This window comes from Monodelphis domestica, chromosome 5, assembly GCF_027887165.1.
Source record: "Monodelphis domestica isolate mMonDom1 chromosome 5, mMonDom1.pri, whole genome shotgun sequence".
NCBI lineage: Eukaryota > Metazoa > Chordata > Mammalia > Didelphimorphia > Didelphidae > Monodelphis > Monodelphis domestica.
In genome coordinates, this window is record NC_077231.1 from 95,038,704 (window position 1) to 95,060,218 (window position 21,515).

General features: G+C 43.0%; 1 protein-coding gene across 1 annotated transcript in view; it reads left to right on the forward strand.

Moving 5' to 3' along the window:
* Nucleotides 1-21,515, forward strand: part of ABTB3 (ankyrin repeat and BTB domain containing 3) — a 333,469-nt gene that overhangs the window by 303,198 nt on the left and 8,756 nt on the right. The window contains 5 exon segments of the mRNA XM_056798814.1: nucleotides 5,701-5,806; nucleotides 6,723-6,825; nucleotides 10,264-10,345; nucleotides 16,453-16,521; nucleotides 17,918-18,031. Of these exon segments, the coding sequence (XP_056654792.1) occupies nucleotides 5,701-5,806; nucleotides 6,723-6,825; nucleotides 10,264-10,345; nucleotides 16,453-16,521; nucleotides 17,918-18,031 (474 nt within the window).

Genomic DNA, 21,515 nt, shown 5'->3' on the forward strand with positions numbered 1-21,515 from the left:
AGCCAGAGTTGAACTCTGGAAGATGAGTCTTCCTGACTCCAGGCTGGACTCTTAATCTACTGCACCATTTAACTGCCTTAAAATCATTAATCTTTGTGACCCCGTTTGGGATTCTTGGCATAGATGCTGGGATGTTTCCCATTTCCTTCTCCAGTTCACTTTCCAGAGTGAAGCACATTAACAACGATGATTTGTCTTTTAGAAGTGATGTAAAAGATGCCAGGAGGGACCTATGAAGCCAGGAGGGCAGATGGGGGCCATGAGATGGATAGACAAGGGAGTATTCAAACAGTAATAAAAGGCCAGGAAGAAGGGCCCCCTGCTAGAAGTTAAATAGATCAGAATGATTTAGGGGAGGGGAAGGGCAAGAATCACAAATGATGAGAAGGATGATGAAATAATAGAGGAATAACCTATATTGATGAGCTCAAACATCCATGGAAACTTGGCTCTGTTTTCTAAACCTGAGAAACAAAATCTTGTCAGAAATTGATCCAGTCTCTCTGTTTCAGCTTCTCTGGGACTCCCCTTTTCCCATCTGTGAAATGGAGAGAGGGTCCATTTCCTCTTCTGAATGAATGCAGGATAGAATTCTAGGACTTAGAACCCTTCAGAAGATGTCTGTTATATACCTATGCTTTCTAGCAATCTCCCCTTTGAGCTATCCTGGAGTTTTCAGATCTTGGAAAAATTGGAACTGATGTGAATCCCCAGAGTGTGTTTAACAGATTTAAAATTTCCATTGGCACCCCAATGCCATTAGAATAATGAACAAAATCAATAGCCGGACATTTATAGTCCTCCACAACCACACCTCCACCTACCTTTCCGGTCTCCTTTCATATTATTCCCATGAATACAGTCAAACTGGCCAGCTCCCATTCGCTCTACATGACATGCTGTCTCTTGCCTCCATCCTTTGGCATAGATGAATCCTCATGCCTAGCATCTATTCCCTCCTGACACGTAATGCCTTCAAATCCCTGGCTTCCTTCAAAGCACAGCTAGGTTGCCTCCTCCTTCATTTACCGATGTACATTAGCTATGTCTAGCTCTCTCTCCAGCACCTAACATAGTGGGCTCTGTTCATTTCTTCTTATATTCCTCCCCCTTCTCTTCCTTTCTCCTTCATTCTTCTTACTTTCTTCCCTTCTCATTCTCCCGATACCTCCTCCTTCATTCTTATTTTTTCTTGCTTCCTCCTCCATTCTTCATTCTCCTCCTGATCGTTCTCCTCATAAGCATCCTTCTTCCTCTTCCTCCTTTTCTGTTCTCATTTTCATTATCTCCACTGTCTTCTTCACTATCATCTTCCACTTTATCTCCATTCCTGATATGTCATCAGCATCGAACACTACTGATATGGTATCTCCCTCTACAGAATCAAATCTGACTTCTTGGCTTAGAAAGCTGCCTTCAGAAGGGTAGGGAGGTGGGTCAGCAAATTGAGAGTCAGGCCTAGAGATGGGAGGTCCTGGGTTCAAACCTGGCCTCAGACACTTCCTAGCTGTGTGACCCTGGGCAAGTCACTTAACCCTCATTGTCTAGCCCTTACCACTCTTCTGCCTTGGAACCAATACACAGTATTGATTCTAAGATGGAAAGTAAGGGAAAAGAAAGAAGGAAACGGGGAAAAAAGAAAGAAAGAAAGCCAGCTTCCTGCAGCAAAAAGTAGTTGAATATCTCGCCTGATCTCGACCTAGTATTTATCTAAAGCAAGACTTGAGATCAGTTCTTCCTGCCTCCAAGGCGAACTCTCTCCCCACTATGCCTTAGTACACATTGAACTTGATTGAATTAAAGAAGCGAGGATGGAAATAATAGCAAGTCCCACCTGAAGAACAGTGCAAGGATTCCTTGCACATCACAAGGTTAGGGGCATAGCACCTCTACAATTTGGAAAATCTGAGTGAAATGTTTTTGGTCCTCTCTTCATGCCAGAGAAGTCTGAATTTTCTCTTTTTCTTCATTGGAGTATTTACAGTACCTGATTGTAAAATTTGGCTTAAGTATTTGGTCATGTCTAGGTCATTGTTCACATTTCTAGCTTTTATGTATCATCTGCTGGCTTTCACATTCTTTTCACAAACTTTAACGTTTTACTTATTTTAACTTTAAAAAAAGAAATTATGGAGATGGGAGGTCCTAGGTTCAAATCTGACCTCAGACACTTCCCAGCTGTGTGACCCTGGGCAAGTCACTTGACCCCCATTGCCTAGCCCTTACCACTCTTCTGCCTTGGAGCCAATACACAGTATTGACTCCAAGATGGAAGATAAGGGTTTAAAAAAAAAAAGAAAGAAATTATGCATATTTACAGTATTAAAAGATAAAATATGTTGCCAATATACAATACTCTATATTTTCTAAACCTTTTCTCTGTTGTCTGCTGGCCTTCATGTATCGTCTGCAGCTTCCACGAAAGCCCCAAATTCCCATTTAATTTCTTATGCTGATTCATGCTATATTGACACCACAATGGGGAAAGTAATGATGTAGAAGGGATCCCTTTATTCTGGTAATCCCAGGTGACCCTTCCTTCCTCTCAAGTATTTCTGTGTATCTATATAGTGAAGAGGTCCGTATACCAGAGTCCGTCTATACATGTGCATCCAGCATTTTCCACATGCGGATGGAACACCAGGGGCAGCAAGGCCATTTATTGATAACAATAACTAACAGAGTGCTGTGGCCCCAACAGCTTGGCTTGTTGGAACATGATTCCACAGTTCTTCTGCCCTTCCAGTTGAGTCAGCTGGCTGAGCCCTCAGGAGGATCAGGGACAGTCATTGTCAGAGCCTGCCTGGCTGTCACAGTCCTGCCCTGTTCTCAACTCCTCTCTAGGGACTGAGCCTGGTTTCTGAAGCTACCATTTTGGTCACTCTGACACATCTGTGCCTGAACCCACCTCTCTCAAAGGAGAATGTTGGCTTCTTGCCCAGGCAGGGACAAAAGTGCTTGTTTGCGGTTCTCCTTTGATGAATTCCAGGTGGCTACAAGAAGGTCTTGGTCCAGAACTGACAAAATCCATTTGGGAGTACATGGTCTGAACCTCTAACCTGTCTCTCCCTCCTCTTGGAGCTCGTCTCCTCCACAATTATTAACTGGTGCTAATTATGTACCGGCCTCTTACCTACAGAGGAAATTCACCTCAAGCTGAAACAGAATTAGGTAGGGATGCAACTCATTTCAGTTCAATAAACATCTATCAAGCTGTCTCTCTTTGCTAGGGCCTACAAAAACAAGTAGAAAAAATATGAAGCAGTCCTTGTCCTCAAGTAGCTTATGTTTTATTGAGGGGAAAGTGACAACAGAAACGAGCAATGCCAGAAGGCCTGGATTTAGCATAATTACAAAAACAGGAACACTGAGAAGGGGGACCAAAAGGAATTCAGAGGAAGCCTAATGGAAGACTTTAATAGGAGAGAGAATGCTAGGCTGGGAACCAGGCAACCTGGGCTCTTGCCACAAGTTCCACCACTACCCTCAACAAGTCCTGTAATCTCTCCGAGTCTCAGTTTCCTTGTCTTTAGAATGAGGGGTTAGAATTGAATGCTTACCCTAATCTCTTCCAGCTCTCAGCATTCTATCAGTCAATCAATGAGCATTTCTTTTTTTAATTTCTTTTTAAAATATTTTTCCATGTTTATATGGTCCATTTTCTCTTCCCCCTTTTCCCTCCCCCCTCCCAGAGCCGACAAGCAATTCCATCGTGTTGTACAAATGTTATCACTTGATACCTATTTCCAAATTATTCATTTTTGCTGTAGATCAATCTTTTAAAGAATCAGCAAGCATTTCTTAAAACCCCTACTGTGTGTTAGTCACCGAGGACACAAAGATAAAAATGAAACAGTCCCTGCCCTCAAGATGCTTACATTCTATCTAAAGAAACAATATATACCCAAATAATTACATGACAGATATATACAAAATAAACACAAGGTGAGAGGTAGTGTGGTGTGGTGACCAGAGCTCCCATCCACATCAAGAAAATCTGAGTTCTAGTCCTGACCCTGGCATATACTGCCTATTTGATCCTGAGCAAATCACTTAACCTTTTGGTGCCCCAGGCAGTTCTTTAAGACTATAAACTGGGGAGCAGGTACAGATCTGCATTGTTAGAGGGACTTCACTCACAGGGAGTTCACTATACCAAAGAAATGGCAGATCTGAGCCCCCAAAATTCATGGTAATTCTATAGGGGAGACATTACCCCCCCCACCCCAAAGTTGCAGAGAGCAGGAAAGGTCTTGTATAGGAGGCTTGCTCTCCTCTGAACACTCACTGGGGAGACCAGTGAACAGAAATGATGTCAACTTGCTAAGTATTTATCAAGTCTCTGTCCAAGGTGCTGGCGATGAGAAAAATGCCACAATCCTTGCCCTTAAGAGGCTTGCATTCTAACAGTGGGTGTGTTCAAATGTCTAAAGAGTGGTCTTTAGGAGAGTGGAGAGAAGCAGTGGGGGCCAGACAGTTGGGGGGGGGACACTATGGTATATAGGGAGAAGGAAGTGAAGGAGGAGATAGAATGGAATAACCTTAATATTACCTAATAATCAAAAATTACCTATTCTTTAGGATGAAGGCAGCTAATGTGGTACAGTGGATAGACTACCAGGCAGCCAGTCAGAAAGACATCTTCCTAAGTGAATCTGGCCTAAGACACTCACTAGCTGTGTGACCCTGGGCAAGTCCCTTAACCATATTGACTTCAATTTCCTCATCTGTAGAATGAACTGGAGAAGGAAATGGCACACCACTCCAGGATCTTTGCCAAGAAAACCCCAAATGGGCTCACAAAGAGTTAGGTGTGGCTGAAAATGACTGAACAACTGTATTTTATGATATTTATTTCAGCGACTAGCACCCTCCTTCTTTCTGATGATCATAGGATGTAAAAGACATGGACTTGGAGTGAGAAGAAACTTCAAAAGCCACCTGCCCCAATGCTCTCACTTTATAGATTTTATACTTGGGCCCAAGTGATTAAAGTACCCCAGGTCACACAGATTATAGGTCACAGAGCTGGAATTCAACTCCAGGTCCTCTGCTTTTTCCATCACCACACCATGTTGTGAAATGACTGTGCTCTCCAAAGATCACTAGCTTCTGCAAGCGCCTCACTACCATATTTTAGGCATTAAAGCAGCTGAACTCATGGTTATTTGAGTCTTATTCATAGAGAGCCTTGTTAATATGCCAAGAGCAATCATTTGCTGTTATTTAATGGGAAATCCTTATTTGCTGAAACACATGAGATAAAGCAATAAAGGGAGATATATTTAGGAATTAAACTTGATTTTCTCTGCTATGACCCACAAAACACTGCTTTCTAATGGATATTAAATAAACAGAAGGAGAGATTGTGACTTATGAGAATATCAAGTCCCCAGTAATCAGACTGCTTTTCCCAAAGACCTCTTTGCAACCAGGAATACTAAAATAGAACATGGGTAGCTCAAGAAAGCCAATTTCTGTCCCACTGGGATAAGAAAGAAATTTTAATGGCAAGTTCAGTTCCCTTCAGAAGACTCAGAAACATTCCTAAGGGGAAAGAGGTCCTCCTGCCCATAGCTGGGACTTCATTTTCCTTAATTCTGGGGGAGGGGAGAACAACACTCAAATTATGAAAGATGCCAACTTAGACTAGGCCCTTGAAATCCTCTGGCTCTGTGAATTCTTGTTTCTCTCCCTTAGAATGAAGTGATCAGTCAACAGCTATGTGTCATCTTCACTCATTGTTATGGACCTTATCCTATCCCCAAGCTGGTGGAAATTAAGCGGAAGCAGACTTCCCGTTTAGGTAAGTTACTAGCTAGGGGCTGCATCACAGCTTAGAAACAGAGAAGAGGGAAATCAGATAGAGGGAAGTGGAGAGAAATATACCCGTCTAGTTCTCTAGGCACATCCTTATATCTGGGGGCAATTGTGGCTGATTTGGCCAGTCCTTTTCCTAGTCATTTTCATAAATATAAGGAAAAGGTAAGCTGAGAAACGTTGATATGGAAATAAGAGACCTTGGTGATGAGCTCATCTAGAAAATGAAGGTCGCGGATTTGATGGCTGCTGATGTCCCCATCTTGCTCTCAATCTTGATAGAGTACCAAACTTGGAGTTAGGAAAAACTGAGTTCAGATCCAGCCACAAACATCTATTAGCTGTTCAGTCCAAGGCAAAAATACTGAATTTGTCTGCCTCCATTTCCTGATCTGTGTCATGAGAATAATAGTAATCCCTACCTTGGTTGTTTGTGAGGATCAAAAAAGATAATATTCATAAAATGCTTCGAACACCTTAAAGTTCTGTATAAATTCGAGCTCTTAGTAGCTGTGTTAGAGCTGTGATCCTATGGGAAATGAACAGAAGACTGAGTGAAATTCTTATAGAAGAGGGCAATGGAAGCGATGTTTATCTTTCAAATCTCAAAATCAGCTGAGCTCTCACTCTTGGTGAAGATTCAAAGGAGATGTGGCATGTCTGCCCCCTGGCAGAGAATAAACCATTCAAGGTTTCATATAAAAGAATCCATGTCAGTGGCTTGGGTTTACCTTGGACTGAGTTCTGTTTCTCATCCCAGATAGCAATCTGTGGCTTTAAAGACCAATCCTATAAGCTCTGTTTCTCTCATCAGCTATGATACATGCTCAGTAATTCAAGAAGTAAGTCTTTCTCCTATTCTGAACTAAAGCCTCTCCTCTGTTCCTCTTCTTTCTTTCTAGACCCTCATTTTCTCAACAATAAAGAGATGTCTGATGTTACCTTTCTCGTGGAAGGAAGGCCATTTTATGCCCACAAAGTGTTGTTGTTTACTGCTTCTCCCAGGTAAGTTCTCGTTTTCAACTAGAAACTCAGTTCTGATTATTTCTGAGACTGGGGCTGTAACCATTCACATTTCTAGAAAGTAAAAGGGGGCAGGGTTGGGGGGGCGGTTCATCGACTGGCTCACTTTGCAAGGGAGGGGATTGAGGGCTCATGCTCATGAGATCAGTCTCCAAAATGTCAGGGGGAAGAGAGCTGACATGCCTCTCACCTTTGGGTGAGGAGGTACTAGGCTATATGTAGAATGAGGCATACATTGTTGGATATAACCAGTGTGTAGATTGATTTTGCTTAACTGTATATCCTTATTAAAAGAAAAGCCTCTATGACATGAGGGGGAGGGCGAGAAGTATCATCATTGGGATCACTCCTTATCACTAAATATCAGCAATATAGGAAGGCAAACATTTTAAAAATATTTTAGGGAAGGAAGGACAGGACAGGAAATGAAGACAGGAAGGAAGGGAGGAGAGAGAGTGAGAGAGGGAGGGAGGGAGGGATGGAGGGAGGGAGGGAAGATGGAAGGAAAAGAAGAGAAGGAGGAAAACAAGAAAAGGAAGAAGTAATAAGGCAAAGAGAAGGAAAGGAAGAGAAATATAGATTGATTGATTCCCACTAATTCAAACCATACATGCAATGATCCAGGGCAATCCCAAGGGACTTATGAGAAAGAATGTTATCCACATCCAGAGAAATAACTGTGGGAGCAGAAATGCAGAAGAAAAACATATGACTTATCACTTGCTGATATGGGTATATGATCTGGGGTACTGGTTTCAAAAGGCACTCTATTACAAAAATGAATAATATGGAAATAGGTATTAAGTGATAACACTTGTATAACCCCATGGAATTGCTTGTTGGCTCTTGGAGGGGTGAAGGAAGAGGGAAGCAAGAAAAAATTAATCATGTAGCCATGGAAAAATATTTTAAAAAAGAAAAAAACACATCATGGAAGTAATCCAAATATTAGTGAAGTTTTCTGAATATTAAAATTTTCACCTGCTTCCTGGAATAGAACCGGTGGGGTTAAAGGGGAGATGGGAGAAGAGCGCAATAGAGACTGAGAAACAGACAGGGAGAGAAGAGAATCAATTTTACCTGGTTTCAGATCATAATTCTTCTACTACTGTGTGATAGCTTTGTCCCAAAACTTCTCTGGACCTCAGTTTACTCATCTTTTTTTAATGATTTACCAATAAGACGCAGGGTCAAAATTATTTCTTCTCAGTCATACTGACATTAGTTATAAGAGTTGGGATTTAACCTTCAAAGTCCCTCCTAGCTCTAAATTTTCATTGCTAAATTGGCCTTATCCTTCATAAACATACTAAACTCAGATCTAAATCAATTTTCCATTGCTATCCTTAAATCAGAGCAGAAGTCAGGTGGATGGAACCTCTGTCTAGGGTTAGCCCTTCCCCTTGTTCTCACTCCTAAAGATTTGACAAGAGATGTACTTGGAAATTCAGAACCTGACTAGGTCCTAAACAGACCAAGTCATCATGGGAGAACAGAGAGGATGTGATAACCCCTGTAGCACTACAGAAATACTTTGATATAAAACCAGGATACTACAGAAAAATCAGAGTAGGAGGGGAATTCAGAGGCCATTGAGTCTAACCCTTTCCCATCATTTTGCAGTTGAGGAAACTGAGGCACAAAGTTGTCTAAGTGTCTTGCCCTACTTTCTATACAGATAATAAGATGACAGAGATGGAATTTAAACCCAGGTCATCTGACAAAAGAGTCAGTATTCTTTTGTCCTACTTTTATCCCTGACAGTCTTTTCTTATAGACCTTCAAAGGTGATAGAAGTCATTACCATCCAAAGCAATTCATTCTACTTTGGAAAAGCTTTATTCATTAGGAATTCTTCCCTTAGTCACAATCTACTACTTTTGGCTCTGTTGTCTGGGATAAGCATAATAACAGAAGTAGCAAGCTGTAGAGATCAGAACACTGGGTTTGAAGTCAAAAGAATATGTGTTAGGACCTTAAACAAGTAGCATGACCCTCTGTAGATTTCCTGATCTGTAAAATGAAAGAGTTGGATTCAAAGATTTTCCTGTCTCTAAATCCCATGATCCATGTTGGATCTTGAGAACCAGAGAAAGTACATTTTAAGCCAAGTTCTGAAAGAACTAATGAAAAAAAAGGAGCAAGGGATGCCTAGAGATTCAGAAGCCATCTTGTCCACCTTCTTCATTTTATAAATTAAGAAACTGAAGCATGGGGAGGTGAAATGATTTATAATAAATTTAGAGCTGGAAGAGACCTCAGAGGTCTTCTAATCCAATGCCATTATTTTACAGATAAGGAAACTGAGATATAGAGAGATTAAATGATTTAGCAATTTTCAGTCATTTTTCAGTTGTATTTGATTCTTGTGGTCCCTTTTGGGTTTTTCTTGACAGAGATCCTAGAGTGGCTTGCTATTTGCTTCTCTAGGTCATTTTACAGATGAGGAGACAAACTGAGGCAAACAGAGTGAAGTGACTTGCCCAGGGTCACACATCTAGGAAGTATTTAAGGCCGGATTTGAACTCAGGAAGATAAGTCTCCCTGACTCCAGACCCCAGCATTCTGTCCACAGCATCACCTAGCTGCCTTTGATTTATCTAATATCCTATAGATCATTGAAAGACTTCAAGCAAAACAAGATAGCCACTCATTCATGAATATCAGAGACTGGAATTTTATTCAGTTAACAGTTGGACTAATGGCCTCCAAGGCCCTTTTCAGCTCACAAATTCTTTGAATTTGTTTTCACACCTTATATCCCTTGAAATACTTGAAGAGAAGCCTGATATCCTTCCTTAAGCCTTCTGCTTTCTAAGCAAAACATCCCTAGTTCTTTCAACTAGTTCCATGGAAGGTCTCTAGGCCTCAGTGCAGTGTGTTCATTTGTTTCTAAATTTGACTTGGAGAAGCCACTTGAATGACTGAGGACCATTCTACCTTTCATGCCATTCATGGGCATTATCCACCCCAGGGGATCCCCAAAAGGCTATTTAAGCTTTAAAATTCCTTCCTTTGGGGACACTCTGTTTGAGGGGCACAAATGAGCCCCAATAGAAAGAGAATGACTCAAGCATATATATTATGGATCAATGATCTCATCAGAAGAGGAATTGGAGTTGGAAACTCCTTCCCCTTCCAATCTATGACTTTGTCCATGAATCCTAGGAAGCTGCCTGAAGCCCAGAGAGCTCTTTGACTTCTCACCCAGACTCACACAGAGAGTGGGAGTCCAAAGTGAGATTTGAATGCAGGTCTCCTGATGGCAAGTGACACCCTCTGTCCATTCTGGTATATTTCCATGTATTGGCATGAAAAGGAACCGGGGTTGTTCTATTTAGTCAGTGGTCACAAGCAGCCAGGTTTTTGATTGGTCGAGCTTTTCTTTCATTTTTTCTCACTCTTTTCTCCCTTGTTTAGGTTCAAGGCACTCCTGTCCACCAAGCCAACAAATGATAGCACGTGCATTGAGATCAATTATGTGAAATACCCCATCTTCCAGGTAATCTCACCATCCCAGGCCCCAGGCACTTCCAAGCATGCCCAGTGCAAATGCAGTTGCCTCCTAGTTATCTCCCTATGGATTATGTACTCAGTGAATGAGCTGCAGCCATATTTTTACCAGGAGGCTGGGGGTTCAACCAGCTGCTCTGACTCCCTGCACACCCTCCCTGGATTTCCATCCAGGAGAAGCCTGGGGAATGCATGTTGATTTTGACATTAACCATGCATCATGTAATGAAGGAGAGTAAGTCCACTTGCTAAAAATGTAGAACCCGTCATTCAGTGAAAGAGCATGATGTAGTGGAAAAGATGCTGACTTTGGTATCAGAACACCTGGGTTCACTCATTAGCTGTGTGACCCTTAATCAATCACTTGTCCCTTCTGACGCTTGTTTCCTGATCTGTAAAATAAAGAGACCCAATGAAATTGTGTGTCAGCTACGGGAAGGATGGGGGTAGGGGAGGGAGGGAAATAATGTGATTCTTGTAACCAAGGATTAATATTCTAAATTGACTAAATAAATTAATTTAAATGTAAAATAAAGAGATTAGACTCCATGGCCCTTGAAGGTCCATTTCAGTTTTAATTCTAGGAACATCGATTGATCTCTTACTGTGTACAAGGTCCTGGGTTTTGAGCACTAGATTTGAAGAGAGAAGACTCAACTTCAAATCCCATCTCTGCTGCTTCCTGGCTTTATGATTGTGGGAGAATCATTTGCCCTCTTTGAGACTCAGCTTCCTCATCTATAAAATGAAAGGCTTAGTCTCCATGGCCTCTAGTCCCTTCCAGCTCTAAATCTGTGATCTTATGCTCACTCTGGTCTCAGGTTTCTCGATTTCCTTCCATTTTCTTTCCCTTCCTCAGTTTCCTATCTCCAAGTAGCTTGCCTTTTATTTTATTGTTTTTAACCCCTTACCTTCCATCTTAGCATCAATACTGTGTATTGGTTCCAAGGCAGAAGAACAGTAAGGGCTAGGCAATGGGGGTGAAGGGATTTGCCCAGGATCACACATCTAGGAAGTATCTGAGGTCAGATTTGAACTCAGGACCTCCCACCTCTAAACCTGGCTCTTAATCTACTGAACTACCCAGCTGCCCCCTGCTTATATTTTATTGACAATATTAAAGATGTTCTCTTCCAGATGTTGTTACAGATAAGAAAACTGATTCTCAAGACAGTCAGTCAACCTTTGTGCTAAGCTCTGGGGATATACTGTACAAAGAAAGGAAAAAATAAATAAATAAAAACATGGCCCCTCTCCTGGAGAAGCTCAAATTCTAACTTGGAAGACAAATGCAAACAGCTTTGTACATGAAATATATAGACGGTGTAAATGGGAAGTCATTTCGGGCGGGGGGCACTGAAGTGGGCATGGGGGGTGGGGGGAAATGAGCAAAGCCTCCAGCTGAAGGTAGAGTTTGGAAGGAAGCCAGGGGGCCGAGATGAGGAGGGGGAGAAATTGTTGCAAGAATCCAATGAAATAACAACTGTCAAACGCTCTGAAAAGCTTCACGGGCTCTCTAAGTGCTCGCCGCTATTATTATTAGATTCACTCCAACTCCTGTCCTCTAAAAGCCATATGGCCCAGAGGGAAGACCCTTATTGCCCATCGGCAGTCACAGAAGGCTTGTCAGAGCCAGCCTGACACCCTCTGCATCCCTCTTATGTACTCACTAACCCTGAAACGCTCTGAGAGCCTAGGGATGCCTGAGACGGCAGCATTAAGCATGGGGCTAATTGGGGACGCTCATTGTCAGAGGAATTCGATGAGCTGCCCCAGATTAATGGCTGCCAGTGTAAGGGCTTTTGACTGGGCCCAGGGTTCCCTGCCACATTCGCCTGGAGTTATAAAGGGAAGGGATGAGTTAGCGGGACCCTGGAGATTTTCCTGGCCCACCCTTCCCCCAGAAAGGAGGGATCTGTGATTGGTGACTCAAAATAGCCCGAGAGGAGCCGAAGCCAGCCCTGGGGGAGGGTCCCAGGTGTCCTATTTAGTCCACTTTCACACTGATGGGAGAATTTTAGTAAATGAAACTCTGCTTTTTTGTCCCTGGGGTGTTTTAGCACCACGTGAAGCTGGAGGGAAGAGGCAGGGTACACAAAGCCTAGCCGAGCTGGTACCTGGGGCCCAGACGGAACAGGAGTTTGAATCCCAGCCCCATTAGGCAGCAGGCTGCCAAGAAGAATGGCCCCCAGAACGAGGGCTCCATATTTCATAGCCATGCTTTTGGTTTCATTTAGTCCCCCTTGCTGGAAGCCCTAGAGAAGCGGGTCAATTAAAATTCCTTCTCCTCTCCGATCCAAAGTCAGCTGTGCAGGAAATGGGCTGGCTTTGCCACAGTTCTCTGAAGAAGGCTGTGTTCCAGGAGAGTGGGCATCTGGGATACGGATAAAAGCATGGAGCCTACAACTCTAAGACGGCCGGACTGCCAAAAAGTGACTGCTGAGAGCAATTTTAGAAGCCCTCAATACAACTCCCCTTTTTTGACAGTTGAGGAAACTGAGATTCAACCCTCTCATTTACCAGATGAGGAAAATAAGGCACAGAAATAGAAGGCGACTTGTGATGAGGATATACATAGTAAGAAGATATGGATTCAAATCCAGGTCCTTGGACTCCAGGGCTGCTCTTTCATTCCCTCAATAGGCATCATTGGTTAAGTACCTACCACGATCACTCTCCCTTCTCTCCCAGGATGCCTCTGGATTCAACACCAAATGCCCAGCGTTAAGGCCACTCTCACTGACAATCAATCTACCAATCAAACAAATATTTATTAAGAACCTATAGATACAAAGGGACAGGTAGGCAGCAAAGCAGATAGAGGTCAGGACTTAGACTCGGGGAAAATCTGAATTTAAATCTAGCCTCATACACTTACTAGCTATGTGATCGTGAGTAAGTCACATCACCCTATTTGCCTCAGTTTCCTCATCTGTAAAATGAGCTGGAGAAGGACATGGCAAACCGCTCCAGTATCTGTGCTGAGAAAACCCCAAATGGGGTCAGCAAGAGGAAAACACAACTGGACCTACTTAAACAATCCCTACTTTCACTGAGCTTCCATCGTGATAGGAAAGATGACAAGTACACATCTAAATGTATACAGCATGAATTAAAAATTAATTAATCCAAAGATATAAGGCAGTTGGGGGGTGGTACTAGCAGTTGGGGAAAGCAGGAAAGATTTCATACAGAGCAGTAATACTAGCTAGCATTTCCTACGTGTCAGGCACTGTGCAAAGTACTTTACCAGTATTATCTCATTTGTTCCTCAAAACAGCCATGTGAGGTGGATGCTATTATTAGCCTCATTTTACAAATGAGGAAACTGAGGTTGACAGAGGTCAAGTAACTTGCCCAGGGCCACCCAGTTAGTGTCTAAAACTAAATTTGAACTCAGATCTTCCAGACTCCAAATTCAGCACTCAGCTGCCTTTATCAAAAGATGATGCCTCAGAGCCCTCTTAAGAAGGGGGACTTCAGGGGGAGCAGAGGTAAGGAGGAAGTGCATTTCAGATATGGATCACAGCCAGGACAAAAGTTTGGAAACCAAGCAGAGTGTCATGAGTGAGCACCAAAGAGAAGGCCATTGGCTGGATGGCAGAGCACGGGAGTGGGAGTAATTTCCAGGGAGGACAGGAAGATAAGTGGGGCTAGATTTTGGAGAGCTTTAAAAGCTAAAGAGAAATTTCTATTTTATTATTTATCACCAACACTGTAGAAAGCTACTACTTGACTGATTCACACGTTCAGAGCAGCAATAAGGAAAATTGCTTTGGCAACAGTGCAGGATGGAATGGAGCAGGGACACTCTTGAGGCAGGGAACCTCATTAGGAGGCTCTCAGGGAGATATGGGCTTGAACTCAAGTGGCCGCTGTGTGAATGGAGGCCAGGGATCGGACGGAGGGAAGGTTTAAGGATCTGGCCACAGACAAAGAGTTGAGGATGCTCTCGAGGCTGTGGAGCTGAGAGGCTAGGAGGATAGAGAGGGGCAGAGAAGAGGGGAAGATTTAGGGGGAAATATAATGAGTTCAGTGGTGGACATGTTGGATGAAAATGTCTATGAAATATCCAAGTGGAAGTGTCCAGTGGTTGTTTGGTTGTTGTCCTTCATACTTGAAGAGGACCATAATGACATCAAAATGTCATAGTGATGTCCATAGTGTGTCCAGCTGTGACTGGCCAGATCAAAAGGCTCTCAGAAGGATCTACCACTGCCAATAAGCAGTTGGTGTTATGGAAATGAAAATCCGGAGAGGAGCCGCTTAGTAGGTCAACACCTCTTCACTGTGACAAAGCCAGAAAACAACTTGCCGAGGGTCTTCATCCCACCAAATGAGAGTTACCAAGTGGTCCTTGCTCAGATTTGAATTCAATTATTGTTGTTCTGTCATTTTTAGTCATGTCCTGCTCCTCATGACCCTTAGGGGGTCTTGGCAAAGATACCAGAATATTTCTCTCTCCTACCCATTTTACAGATGAGAAAACTAAGGCAAAAGGGGTTTAAGTGGCCTGCCCACAGTCATTCAGCTAGTAAGTGTCTGAGCCCAAATTTGAACACAGAGCTTCCTGATTTTGATTTTATATTAAGTATCTGAAGCTGAAATTTCTGAGCCCCTGAAGTCTCTGTGGAGGATGAGGATAGTCAGGGAGAAACCAGCAGACATGAAAGTTGAAGGATGTCTGACAGTGAGTATTTGTACATAACCCTAGGCAAGTCATGTTGCCTCTATGACCCTCTGTCTCTTCCCCTGAGGAACAAAGAGAAAAATACTCCTCAAGTTGCTGTTGTCAGGGAAGGGAGATGCTAAACTGTAACACTCGAGGAATATGAGCTAATGTTAGAGTTACTAAGTGATAAGTATTATAGTTATTAGCTATAATGAGCGTTACAAATAGTTATGAGTGTTACTAAAGCTGACTGCCCAGCAGGAACGCATTCGTTTTTGTTTCCGTGCCCACAACTAAGCGGGGTCAAAGCAGAGATAGCTGGTTCCCATTTGACAAACGCTGAGGTTGCCACCGGCAGTGCCAATGCGTGCTCACGCCACGAGGCAAGTGATCGGGGAAGCCTGACGTTGGCCCCGTGGCAGACACGGACTCAGAGCTGTTTGTGGGCTCATGTAGACATTTGCCAGCGATAGCATCTCGCTGCTGGGGAATCTCCACTGGCGTTAGGCTTGGGTTGTTGGGGGTGGTTTGGGCACACTTGGGGAAGCCTGGTTATGCCTTCATTCAGCAGGAGGAAGGTGTCTTGGTAGAGTACGCATGTAGGCAGGAGTTGTTTAGTTTGGATTTATTCATGTGTTCACAGAATCCTAGAAGGTCAGAGCTGAAGTAGGGAAGAGGCAGCTGAGATCTTAGAACGTAACATACCAGAGCTGGAAGTGATCTCAGAACTCAGTGTCAGGGCTGGGAGGCCCTTAGAGCAGGGGATGCCAGAGCTGGGAGCTCCTCGATGCAGGGATTATCAGAGCTAAAATGTACTTGGAATATGGCATGTCAGACCCAGGCTGGATCTTAGAACCTGAGTTTTCTGAGCCAGGAGGGTTCTTCAAACAGGGAACATGAGAGGAATGAGGGACCTCACAATATGGAATGTCGGACCTAGGAAGAGCCTGAGGGTTGTTCAGCTGAAAGAACATTGACTGGGTCAACCAGAAGGCTCAATGGATAGAGAAATGACCTCAGACACTTTCTGTGTGAACCTGGGTGTGTCTCTTAACCCCCATTGCTTAGCTTTTACCACATTTCTGCCTTAGGACCCAGACTTATATTGATTCTAAGATAGAAGATAACGGTTTAGAAAAAGAAAGAGTATTGACTTTGGAGTCAAAGACCTTGGATTCAAATCTTACCTCTTGTACTTATTACCTGAATGACTTTGGACAAGGCACTTAACTTCCAGGGGCCTCAACTTTCTCATACAGAAAATGGGAGAGCTGGACTATAAGACCATTAACGTCCTTTCTAGGGGCCTCATCTTTGATCATAGTAGCCTTTACTAAAGTGCCACTAGGTGGGGCCACCTCAAACCAATAATCTAGGCGTGTTTTGGATTCATTAACAACTTTTTTTTTCTTAATCTCTTCTAGCTGGTCATGCAATATCTTTACTGTGGCGGTCCAGAATCACTTCTTATTAAGAACAACGAGATAATGGAGGTTTGTGCACTTTCACCTACGGTTTCTGTAAACTTGTGTTGCTGTTGGACCATAGTTTGCCCCTGGCAAGGAGACCCCAGTTCTGTATTAGGAATATAGACATGGGAGGGGGGAGCAGGGAAGAGAAACAGGAGCAGAGCTCAGATTCTGGAAAACCAGTCTGGGGCTGTTCCAGTAGCCCAAGAGACTAGAAATGTGGATCTGGACTAGGCTAATTGATGTGAGATCAGGGTAACAGGATATACACGACAACAGTAACTCTGTCCTTGGTGCTGCTGCCAAACAGGAGCTCCTCTGATGGTCGGTTTCCTTCATTCTTTCAACAAGCACCTACTTGGTCCAAGGCATTGAGTTAAGTGCTTTGGGGTAGACAGAAATATATAAAATATGGTCCTTGCCACTAGTCAGTTAACACACATTTTTAAATGCCTGTAATATGCCAGGCCCTCTATGGCTGGGTGGTGAGCTTGAAAAGAGGAAGGTAAAATAGTTCTTGCCTTCAAGGTGCTTACATTCCATTAGTGGTTACCACATGTTTGTTTATGTAGATACAAAAAAATACAAGGTTATTCTGTAGGAAAGGTAAGGAGCTTATCTTTATAGGGAACTTCTCTTAAGAAAATGTCTATGTGGTCTGGAAATGGAGGCCCTGGGGTCAAATCTGGCTTTATACACCTCCTAGCTGTGTGACCCTGGGCAAGTCACTGAACCCCCAATGCCCAGCCCTTACCTCTCTTCTGCCTTGGCACCAATACACAGTATTGATTCTAAGAGAGATGGTAAGGGTTTTTAAAAAATAAATAAGAATACAATACAACATAGATAATGTTTATTCGTGGTTTTCTAAGTCAGTAAGTGGCTCACAGGAGTCTACTTCCTTTTGAGTTTGGCAACACTGATATACATAAATAGCCCAAATATGTGCCAGTGTATGAAAAGCATGAGGGAAACCTATCTGCAATCTGTTGATTCAAGAAGTGGACATTTGAGCTGGGTGGACTGTCAAGGTTAAGTGATTTGGACTTCTGTTTGGTGGACAGTAAGGGACCAGAGAAGGTGTTTGGGTACAAGAATGAGAAGACCAAGGCATTGCCTTGGTGATGTTTTTAGGAAGAATTAGAGGGGAGAAGAAGAAAGGAAGTGGGTAGACCTGTCAGGAGACAGTGGAAGCAGTCCAAGTAGGAGGCGATAAGAGCCTGGCCTGGAAGGATAGCGACAAGGAGGAAAGAATGGAGTACTTCGAGGAAAGACTCACCAGATGAGGCTGATTCGATGTGAGCGGCAAGCAAGAGGGAGGAATCCGAGGTGACAGGGAGGTTTCTCTTATGTACATTGAGAGTCGGTCCCATTCAAGGCGGCATGACTGATGGCCTCCATTTGTGTGGATTTTTTTTAGCTCCTGTCCGCTGCCAAGTTCTTCCAGCTCGAAGCTTTGCAGCGACATTGCGAGATCATATGCGCAAAAGGCATCAACACAGACAACTGTGTGGATATCTACAACCATGCCAAGGTAATGCCCACAGCCCTTCTCCTGGGGGAAAGAGCATCCACATAGGAAAAAGCTTCTTGCTGCAAACACAGTGGGACTGTGTCTGGGTGACTTTCTCACCAGACTTTGATGTCCCAGAGAGGGTCATTCTGTGCCCATGATATCCATATCATCAAAGCTGTTCTTGTTCCTGGGGCAGAGAGAAGGCAGCCCATGCCCTAGAACAGAGGTGGCAGACTTAGGTCCCATTTAGTGGCCCCTGGCCCTGCCCCAGTGCCCTAAATAGTCACCTCTCTGCCACCATGAGTAAGGTATTAAGGGGAACATAGGACATAAGGCAAAGGACCTTGGGAGGAGGAGGAAGAGGCAGAGATGGTCACAGAGCATGGCACTGCACACTAGCAGAGTGCCAAAGGGAAAGCAGCTACTGTAATAAGAGAACTCTGCCACCCCTGGGGAGGAAACACACCTGCCCACATTGGTTCCTTGGGACAAAGTGCTAAAAGCCCTGAGTAAAAAGCCCCGCGCACCCTGTCTGACATATGTAGGTACTACAGAAAGCCTTATTTCCTTTTGCCTTCCCTCTCCTCATTATGGTTCTCGGCACACAGTAGATTCTTCATAAACGCTTATAGATTGATTGACCAATCAAATGTCACACGCTGAAGGAAGAAGGGAGGGCAGCAGTCCAGCACCTTCCTAGATCCCTGCTGTTAGGAGCAAGACCTTCATCAAATCCCTTAACGCCTCCATGCCTGTTTCTCCTATAAAATGAGGCACTTTGACCAGATGATCTCTGAGATTTCTTCCAAATCTAAATTTGGGATGCTGAGGCTAACTACTATCTGTGGCATGATTTTGAACAAGTCACTCCTCTATGAGCCTCAGTTTTTCCTCTGTAAAATAAAGGCAATTCTCTAGATGGCCATTAAGGGTCTCTTCTCACTCTGGGTCAATGACCCAATCATCCTAGAATCCATTTTTAGACCTATCTACTGCTCTAGGGAGAAAAAAAATTACCTGTCCTCTCCTACATTCCTGCATACAAAAATAGGGTAAAACCCCAATCAGCCAGAGGCCACCTAACTGGGATCCTCCACAAACCAGGGTATTAGGGAACTAAGTGACCAAAGGCTTGGAGAATGCTTTACTGGTCATCTCTGCAACCTCTTCACCTTATAGCTGAGACCTGGGTAAGGAATTATTTATTGATTTATTTGTCTGCATTCAGCTCTTCTCCAGAAGAGACAAATGACAAAACTGCGACTTTCAAAAACAAAAATCCCAGTTTTTCTTCCAGGTATTCTCTCCCCCCCCCATCTATCCATCTATCAATCCATCTTCTAATCTACCTATCCATATGTCTAGTCTATCTATAATCTAACTATTTATATCTTTCTATTTCTGATTTTTGGTCTGTATTTTTTTCTTTCTTTTTCCTCTTTATTTCCTTCTTTCTTTCTTCCTTTCTCTACCTTCCTCCTTCCTTCCTTTCTTTTTTCCCTCTCTTCCTTCTTCTCCTTTCTTTCTTTTTCCTGTCTGTCTTTTAATAAACATTTATTAAGGTTATTCCAAATGCTAGGAAGTTCAGGCTTAAATGCCTGAAAGAGGGATAATAATCTAGAGCTAAGACCTTTGGGTTTTTCTGTATTTGATCTAGAAGGTAATAGGGAGCCACTGGAATTTATTGAGTAAAGGGAGTGACATGATTTGACCTATGCTTAGGAAGATCACTCTGACAGCCAAGTAGAGGATGGGCTGGAGTGAGAGAGACTCTTGAGGCAGAGAAACCAACCAACATGTTGTTGCCCTAGTCTAGGAATGATCTCTCTTACCTTCAAAGCGAAATCATGTAGAAATGTCTTTTTTCCTTCATTTCTTTCTTGCTTTCTTTTTTCCTCCCTCCCTTTCTTCCTTCCTTCCTCCTTTCCTTCCTTCCTTTCTTTCTTTTTCTCTTTTTCTTTTCCTTCTTTTGTTCTTACTTTTTTCTTTCTTTCTTTCTTTTTTCCTCTCCCTCTCTCCCTCCCTCCCTCCCTTCCTTTCTTCCTTTCTTCCTTCCTTTCCTTTCCTTCTTCCTTCTTTCTTTCCTTTCTTTCTTTCTTTTTGCCTTCTCTTTACATAATTCTCACAGTAGAATGATAACATTTGACTAAATGTTTCTTTAACTACAAGCCAGTGAGAGAGATCATAGGGCTGCCATCTGCATTTTACAGGGAAGGAACCTGAGGCTGAGAGGTGTGGTGAGAGATACATAATAAATGGTAGAGTCAGCACTTGCCCCATCACAGTGTCATCCATCCCCTTCTCTGCCACTTATCCTTTCACCCCATACCATAAATATTCTCCCACCAGACCAGAATCCAGCTTCACATGGATTCCATTACTGGCAAATGGTGCTGTGAGTTGAAAATGGTATAATAAGAACTGGGGGGTGGGGGAGGGAAATCAGCCTGTGGCCTTGAACCTTAGGCAATATGAGAAGGCAGATACAAACAGCCACATTCCAAACATCAACAAGGCTCACAATAACATCAAATCTAACCCCTTGTGACAACTTTCTTTATAGGAAGAGGCCAGCAATGAGTTTATTTTAGCAATTCTGATTTTCCATCAAAGCTCCCCAGAATTAGGAGGACCATAACTTGGAGACCACATCTTTCAGCAGTTTCTTTATTTACAAAAGAGGAAGGATGTGCTGGTAAATGTTTAACAACCAACTCTCTAGGAGGGGAAAAAAGGCTTCTGCAAAACATTACCTACATTATTAATATTTTCTCCATCACGTTCTTAAGTCCTGATAATCTACAAAACAATCAGGGAAGCCCAGATTTGTAGTACTGATTTCAATGTGAAAAGAAATGCTCACACTGAATATTTAACAATTAGCTCTTTGGAATGAACTGGCTCTAGTACACAGCTGCAAAAAAAAAAAGCGAGCAAAAATTCGTATATCAAATGAGTAAGCCAAAGGTAGGAGCAGTCGGAGACCAAGGAGTAAGTGGCAGGATAACCAGGACCCTACCAATAATAATAGTGAGCATTTATGTGGGGTTCCATTAATAATAGCCAGCAGGGACAACTAGGTATCACAGTGGACAGAGTGCCAGGCCTGGAGTTGGGAGGATCTGGGTTCAAATATGATCTCAGACACTTCCTAGCTCTGTGACTTTGGACCAGTCACTTACCCCAATTGTCCAGTCCTTGGCATTCTTCTGACTTAGAAATAATATTAAAACAAAAGGTAAGACTTTTAAAATAATAATAATAACCTTCCTATAGAATCCTTTACTAATAATAGCATTTATGTATCATTTGTGGTTTATTAAGCACTTTAAAAATGTTATCTAATTTAATGTTTACAACTGTCTCGGAAAATAGGTACTATTATTATCCACATTTTATAGTTGAGGAAATTGAGGCAGACAGAGGTTTAGTGACTGGCCCAGAGTTGCAGTTAGCAAGTGTCTAAGGCTGTCTTCAAACTCAGACCTCCCTTATTCCCAGC